General features: G+C 38.4%; 1 protein-coding gene and 1 long non-coding RNA gene across 12 annotated transcripts in view; one reads left to right on the forward strand and one right to left on the reverse strand.

Moving 5' to 3' along the window:
- The first annotated feature begins 318 nt into the window (after positions 1 to 318).
- Positions 319 to 7740, forward strand: part of LOC122126259 — a 19691-nt gene continuing 12269 nt past the window's right edge. The window contains exon 1 of the long non-coding RNA XR_006150869.1: positions 319 to 399. This is a non-coding gene — a long non-coding RNA (uncharacterized LOC122126259). The remainder of the gene's footprint in view (positions 400 to 7740) is intronic.
- Nfat5 (nuclear factor of activated T cells 5) overlaps positions 441 to 7740 on the reverse strand; it is an 84703-nt gene continuing 77403 nt past the window's right edge. For all 11 annotated transcript variants that reach the window (XM_042700944.1, XM_042700943.1, XM_042700948.1 and 8 more), the window contains 4 exons: positions 6840 to 6988; positions 3603 to 6081; positions 2191 to 2430; positions 441 to 1492 (listed from right to left, as the gene is read on the reverse strand). In XM_042700944.1, coding sequence (XP_042556878.1) covers positions 2195 to 2430; positions 3603 to 6081; positions 6840 to 6988 — 2864 coding nt within the window. In that variant the 3' untranslated portion in view covers positions 441 to 1492; positions 2191 to 2194. The remainder of the gene's footprint in view (positions 1493 to 2190; positions 2431 to 3602; positions 6082 to 6839; positions 6989 to 7740) is intronic.

The raw sequence follows: 7740 nt of genomic DNA on the forward strand, positions 1-7740 counted from the left end.
TATTTTTTTATACATTTAAAAATAAATGGATAGGATACCAAAATATTTTATCAACAATAGAATCCACACACAGTTGGCTTGACACTGCATGGACAGCTTTCCACATGCCAAAAGGAAAATGAGATAAGCACGTGTCCAGACACAGGTGGTAGTTAGAAGCAGGCATCCCATGGGTGGCAAGAACACCCAAAACTGTATAACTAATGCTACAACTGCAAGTTCCGGAGTGTATTATTTTGCTCTTTATAGATGTTACACAAATCAATTCTTCATTTTAAGTCAATAATATGACCCTGTAAAGCCTAAGGCTGTGGGAACCATCAGGTTAGTGACACTTCAAACTGTAAAGCACTAAGGTGACGAGTAAATGATACTCACTGCAGCTCAGGGAGAAGTGATGTTTCAGAAATCCTTTAAGTTTTTTTTTTTTTCAGTGAAAATTTATACTGTGTTCTATAGAGGGAGAATTTTGATAACTTCAGAACAGCACCGTTCATGGAAAAAAATATTTTTTTTTCTCAAAAAGCAACTCTCAATATTTCCTAAAAGAACTGTGCTGCAGGATTTCTAGGTCACCTTGAAGTGGCCTTTTTCTTTAAGATGCTACAGAGTCACAAAGCCATTAGTATATTAATAGTTCTCTACAATGAAGTGAAAAGTAGGTAGAAAATAATACAGATGAATAGAAAAGGGATACCAGCCTAAAACTGAGTAAAGAAGAAATTAAACGCAAATTACTGTCAGTTTAAACTACTGTAGGAGGATATCAGAACATAATTTACCATATATTACCCCCTTCATTTTTCAGAGCAAAATAATGATTTTTCTATACATTTATGGCTATACCCCTTAGTAGAAACACAGAGAATAATCCTCTGAAAAATAAAAATCAGTAACATTCCAGCTGTCCCCAGTTTTGTATGTTATCTGCCTTTGTGTTTAATACAGCTTATTTGTCAGAAAGTTACCACTTCAGTTTCTTTATAAAAACTGAAAAGAAAAAAAAGATTCCTTCACTTTGGCCAACAGCTGTGTTCTTTATATTGAAAAAAAAAATCACAGCTTTAGTTATTATTGAGCCTCACTTTTTCACAAGCCACTACTTGACAAAAATAATGCAGGAGAGAGAACAATGAACAACAAAAGTAAACATGTCAGATAGTATTTTCTAACAGCAATAATAACTGAGTGATCTAGCCTTTAATTTGACGCGTACTTTTAAAGAAACTGTGCCTAAGGAAATAGCAACACTTATTTCCGTCAGCTGGAAACTCTAAAGATTCTCAGTCATAATTGTTATTAGAAATATAAACTGAATTTGTTAACATTGGTGGCTAGTCACTGCAATAGGCAGCACAGTGTGCTCTTTTGCAATCAGAGTAAAATTTATCCATTTATTCAAATACAGTTTTTTATATTTTGCTTTAGTAATCTTCAAGGAACCATTAAGATCTCAGGACATCTTGGAATCATGATTTTCTTCAGGAAATATCTGAAAACAAACAAAAAAACCTCACTAGGTAATGGAAGCATTTACAAGGTATTTGTCACAAAGAATAATCCCAAAGTATATTATGTTCTTATAAATGTAGCGTTTTTTTTTTTATTGTTGTTTGTTTGTTTTTTGTTTTGGTGCTGGTCCTGTGCTTGAGCTGGGGGCCTGGGCACTGTACCTGAGCTTTTTGGCTCAAGTCTAGCATTCTACCACTTGAGCCACAGCTCCACTTCTGACTTTTTCAGTTACTATTGGAGATAAAAGAGTCTCATAGACTTTCCAGCCTGGCCTAACTTTGAACCTCAATTCCCAGATCTCAATCTCCTGGGTAAACTTAGATTATAGGAGTGAGCCACCAGCACCCAGCTTAAACAGAGCTTTATCATATTTATTCTTTCAGACTATTCTTACTTAATGCTTCCTGGAGACAGGAGAAATAGAGCATTACCATATTCAATATATAGTAGGAGGGAAATGCAATGCATCTGTCCAATGTCTCAACTTTCCAAAGCAAAGAAATATAGAGATCAAAGGAATGCTCACTATTCACAATTTATTAAAAGTAAAAAAAGTACCATCTTGTGGAAAACCAGATTTTAAGGCTCTAACAGTGTTACTATTTAGCACAAATCTGTTAAGAAAAATTAAATTATTGATGCTTTTCAGTAAGAAGCCAAAAGTTATTATTCACTTACCCAGTTAAAAGGAGCCAGTCAAGTTGTTTCCTTGGTTTTGCAATGAAACAAGCAGATCAATCTTTTCAATATTCTGGTTAGTGTTTATAGAGGATGACAGAGGAGAATTCTCTGGCATCTGCTGAGAAAGAAGTGTTGTCACAGGTGACTGTCCCTCATTTTGTGGTTGGCCTGGCTGACTTATGGCCATTAACTGATCTGGCAACGTAGCTGGTCCAGAGGTTAAAAGCTGGCTACAGTCTGCAGGCACAATGAAAACAGAAATGACTTGGTTAGTCAGGATTCACAAGAAAATATTTATTAGTTGCCAGGGAAATTCATTTTTTTTTTGTTTTTCTTTTGGTCAGTCATAGGGCTTGAACTCTGTCCCTGCGCTCTTCAGCTCAAGGCAAGAGCTCTACCGCTTGAGCCACAGCGCCACTTCCAGTTTTCCAGTGGTTAACTGGCAGTAAGAGTCTCACAGACTTTGCTGCCCAGGCTGGCTTTGAACCATGATCCTCAGATCTCAGCCTCCTGAGTAGCTAGGATTACAGGTGTGAGCCACTGACACCCGGCAGAAATTCATTATTCTATTCAAAACTAAAAGTGAGGCATTTGACAGTATAAGAAAAAGGTTTCTTTTACTGATAGAAAAATACCAGTTCAATGGAGCACTAGTGATTCACACCTGTAGTCCTAGCTATTCAGGAGGCTGAAATCTGAGTACTGAGGTTTGAAGTCAGTCCCAACAAACAACTTATCTCCAACTAATCAGGAAAAAAAAAAAAAAAAAGCGAGAAATAGAGGTGTAGCTCCTGATAAAATATTAGCCTTGAGTGAAAAAGCTACGCAACAACACAAGGCATTGATACAAAAACAAGCAAGAAAACAAACTAGAGAGACTGGAGGTGTGACTCAAGTGGTACAGTACCTGTGTACAAGTGCAAGGCCCCAGTACTGACAAAAAGCAGAAAAATAACCTATCCAGTCCTACATAATTCCTTGTTATATGAACCTTAAAGGTGGGTATCTACTTACTTAGAAACTACTTACTTTAACTAGCTGAAATTGGACAGTATGTTTTTTCTTAACTTTTCTTTTGGTACTGGGGATCAAACCTAGAGTGTGGCACTTTCTAGGCAAGTGCTTTGCCACTTATTTTATATCCCAAACCTATTGGACAGTCTTCATTCATTGTCAAGTTTGCAATAGCAAACATAGCATTTTTATTCATTACCATTATATTCCAATATCCTTGTGGAAGATAATCACTATTTTATGTGTGGAAATTGGGCCCACATAGGACAAATAACTTTCCTCGTCTTTTATTGGTAGAATTCTAAATACAATCTGTATTCTTAAAACTGCTTTACTCTGCTTCCCTTTTGAACAAACATTTGAATGGAGTAATGAGAAATTAGAAAGTTTCTTACTATTCTGAATGCCAAATAAGAACATTCCTGAAGTCTGCTGAGATGAGCCAGGAGAATTCTGTAGCTGGTTCATTGTGCCTCCTGCAGTGCTGTGAAATAAAGTAGCCTGAGACTGGGGTGAAGAGGTGGCTCCTTGGATCCCAGGCATGTTGTTCTGAGGAGAATAAAGAGGAGACTGTTGCATGTCTGGTTGGTTTATACTGGTCTGTAATGCAGACATGGATGCTGGAGAGAGGAAGAGTGTCACTTGCTGATCTTGAGAACTAGGTGACCCTTGAACCAACTGAATCTGAGGAGAGCTATGGAATAAGGAAGTCTGTGATGACTCAGACTGAGTAGGACCTGGGTTCTGAAGTGATGAAACTGTGGGCTGATTCTGAAACTGCATGGGTTGCTGATCTTGAGTCATTGGAGCCATATTACTTTGTTGGTGAAACATGGACTGGTTCTGTTGCTCCTGGCTAGCCATTGGATTCTGGTTTGGGCTGAATATCATGTTTGGTGGTGGTTGCTTCTGAGATGCCATTGAAGCCATGGTATTCTGATTACTGAATAAAATACTCTGTTGTTGTTGCTGTTGCTGCTGCTGTTGTTGCTGCTGCTGCTCCTGGGATGGAGAGTTACTCTGCAAAGCAACTATGGAGTGCTGTGACTGGAAAATTGTTCCTTGTTGATTCTGAGGCATTGGATTAGGTGGAAGGGAGCCTAGGGACACCTGGGGCTGAAATAAACCTTGCTGAGATGGTTGTGCCTGGTCTTGGGAAAGCATAGGCGTCTGGATGTGTGAGATTGGAGCCTGCTGTTGGAAAGCAGCTTGCTGTTCAGAATTTGATGTTGACTGAAGTGGAGAAATTGAGTTCTGTGCCGCAAAAAATGAAATCTGTTCTTCTTGGGCTACTGTGTTAGTCTGAAGATTATTCATAGGGCTCTGGGAAAGAAATATGTTGGGTGACTGCTGGTCCTGTGGAACTGAAGAGCCCTGTAACACAGTGATAGTATTCTGAGAGTGAAACATCGGAGGCTGCATTTGTTCAGAGGATGCTGTAGAAGTCTGACCATGGACAATAGGATTTGGACTATGAAAAATAGAGCCTTGAGTTTCCTGGGGAAGGTTCTGGGCATCAGCAATAGGATTCTGAGGATGGAAAAGTTGAGCTTGTGAATGAGAAGACTGCTGCAAAAAATTCCCAGATTGAAGTGACATCATCTCACTCCCTTGCTGGAATAAACCATTACCTTGCTGCTGGGTACCACTATTTTGAACACTCATCATGCTTTTTGTGGATGTAAAAAGGTTAACTTGAGATTGACTGTCCCCACTATGTTGCATTTGGACCATTGTCTGAAAGACACTATTCTGAATCTGTTTTGCTTGTGATCCAGTTTCTTCTCCATCTCCTGAACTTGATGTCTGAAATATGGTAGTGCCTGGGGTAGCAACCTGTTGTGTGGTGGTTGTAGAAGTTTCATTCCCAGAAACTGCAGGAGGAGAAGAAAACAATTCACACTGCATTTGCATATCCTCATTGGTAGATAGTGCACTCATCATGTGAGAAGGCTGTTGGTAAACTGGAGATTGTTGAAGGCTTCCGTTTGCTGAAGCAGTTGAAGGGAATAACTCTGACTGAATCTGGGCAGCAGCCTGGCAAATACTCTGTTGCATCTCCATCACCATTGCGGCTGATGATTCCATCACCTGTTGCTGCTGCTGCTGTTGTGGATTAGACAACGCATTTTCAGCCTGTGGACGAACACTTTCAGCTCTTCCAGGCATTAAATTATCTGGTCTGGTGTGAACTGCTGGCTCTGTTGAAGAAAACATTCCTGGGCTTACACTATTTTGAATTTGACTGACTTGTTGAAAAATGTCTGCACTAAGTTGTTCTTGAACATTCTCATTACCATCTGGAGCAGAAAATAAAACTGAAGATAACTGTTGTTGGGCCTCTAAAACTTGCTGGACCAAATCAACACTTCCACTGCTGCCACCAGCATTACTGCCTGTAAAACTTCCTGCTTGCAACTGCTGAATAGTGTTCTGGAGCTGACTCACACTATTTGGTGATGGGAAAATATTTGATGATATCTGCTGCTGTAAAGTCTGAGCTTGGTCTTGCAGTGGGGACTGCTGCTGTTGTGATGCCTCATTCAGCTGTGACAAGTTAACCACTGTGCCATCTGACTGCAATACTTCTCTAGATTGAGCTTCTCTTGTCTGAAACTGTGTAGCCTGCTGTAGTAGTGTATCACTGCTGGGCAGCTGACTAGAGGCAGAAGCTGGGAAGGTCCCAGGCTGTGAGATGTCTTGTGTTTGGATTGTTGTCAGGGTCTCTGGGTTGTATGCCTTGGGCTGAAGCTGCTGTTGCTTTTCATTCTCTGATGGTAAGTGGGAAGACGATGGTGATGGAAAGGATCCAGTTCCTGCTATGTTAGAAATATTCTCTAAATTTTGCTGAGTTGATCCAACTGACTTCGTAGTCTAAAAAATAAAAATCCCCAAACAATATGCACATATAAATATTAAATAAATATGCTACTTAAAATTACTACTGTAAAATATATTTAGAACCAATTTTATTTTTTTTATCATTGAAAACAGGTTCAAGATTGACTCACTATGATAATGTAACTTCTGATTTTCAGTATTGTAAGACAATCTAATAGGAAAGCAGAAGAAACAGCTACTGACATTCTTAGGCAAATTACAGGTAATTAAGAGAACATTAATTCTATAGTTCATACATACCAAACTGAAAAAGGAATCATTTTGTGGATTATCAGTAACACTACAGTAGAAAAAGCAACTGAAACAGAGAGGAGTTACAGAAAAGCACTGGAGGAAAACTGAAGTAAAAATGTTTCTCCTTCACGAAGTGCTGTGAAATTAGTGCTTTTCCTTCAGCTTTTTGAGACAAGAGCCTCCCAATTTTGTCCAGGTTGGACTCAAGACCGTCCTGTCTTGGCCTCTCAACTGCTGGGACCACACATATGCTACCAAGCCCAGCCGTCAGTACTTGTCAATACTCCTTATCCCACAGGTATTAATTCCTCCATTTTTCAAATGGATACCGAAAGTTGCTTTGCAAGCACTCTTGCTAAAGTTCAAAGCATTGACTTTGAAAACAAAATTCATTAAGTATATGTAATGCAAAGTAAATGTGAAAAAAACAAGAAAAAGTAAACCTAACAATATTGTCTCTGAGGTGAAAATTTGGGGCACTAGTCAATGTAACTTACCTTAAAAATAGGGGAAGATCTTTTTTCTGCTGTTACTTCCATTGGAGTAACATCTTCAGTCTTAATCATACTGCTTGATATGAGTGGAGTGATCAGAGCATTAGGAAGAATATTTACCTTATCTAAGTTACATCCAGTAGTTTTCATTGCTGCATACAAATAAATACCCACACAAAAAAAGAAGACAAGGAAATTAAAGTTTAAAATCACTAAAATAAATATATGTTGTGAGATAAAATCACTAAAATAACTATAATTTGACAAGTCATTATCGATGTATATACATACATACACATTGTAGTATACATATTTATGCTATAACGGTAGCCTGATACAAAGAAGTATATCAATATTCACCTTCCCTTTTTAAGTATATTGATTTCTTCTTCCCATATTTCAAAGTACTTTTTATGACTGTTGAATTATTTCCAAGTGACTTAGCAGCTATTTGCAGGGGGAGTGCAGGAAAAAGTTTACTTGTACTATTTTGACCTAGAATTCATGATTGTACTCTAACGAGTCTTTTTAACAATATCAAGTAGCATGAGAGATGCTACCATCTTTTCTTTTCTGCATTTCAACATGTATTTATTGAGCCTTACAATGTGCTGAGCACTGCTCTAGGCTGAAGACCCGGTGAAGATTAAAATGGGTACTGGAAATTATAGACCAGTAAGGGATGAAAAAAATAATAATAAAGTGTATATACCACCTATGGAGAAAGAGGCTCTTTTAAACAAATTCTGAAAATCTTTTCTTCTTCTTTTTTTTTTTTGGTAGCACTGGGTTTTGAACTCAGGGCTTTGTTTGAACTCAGGGCTTTGTGCTTACTTGGCTTGCTTGCTCAGCTGCAATCCTAACACTTGAACCAGGCCTTTAGCCTTCTCTTGCTGGTTATTTT

This window comes from Dipodomys spectabilis, unplaced genomic scaffold, assembly GCF_019054845.1.
Source record: "Dipodomys spectabilis isolate Male_0828 unplaced genomic scaffold, ASM1905484v1 ptg000273l, whole genome shotgun sequence".
Taxonomy (NCBI): domain Eukaryota; kingdom Metazoa; phylum Chordata; class Mammalia; order Rodentia; family Heteromyidae; genus Dipodomys; species Dipodomys spectabilis.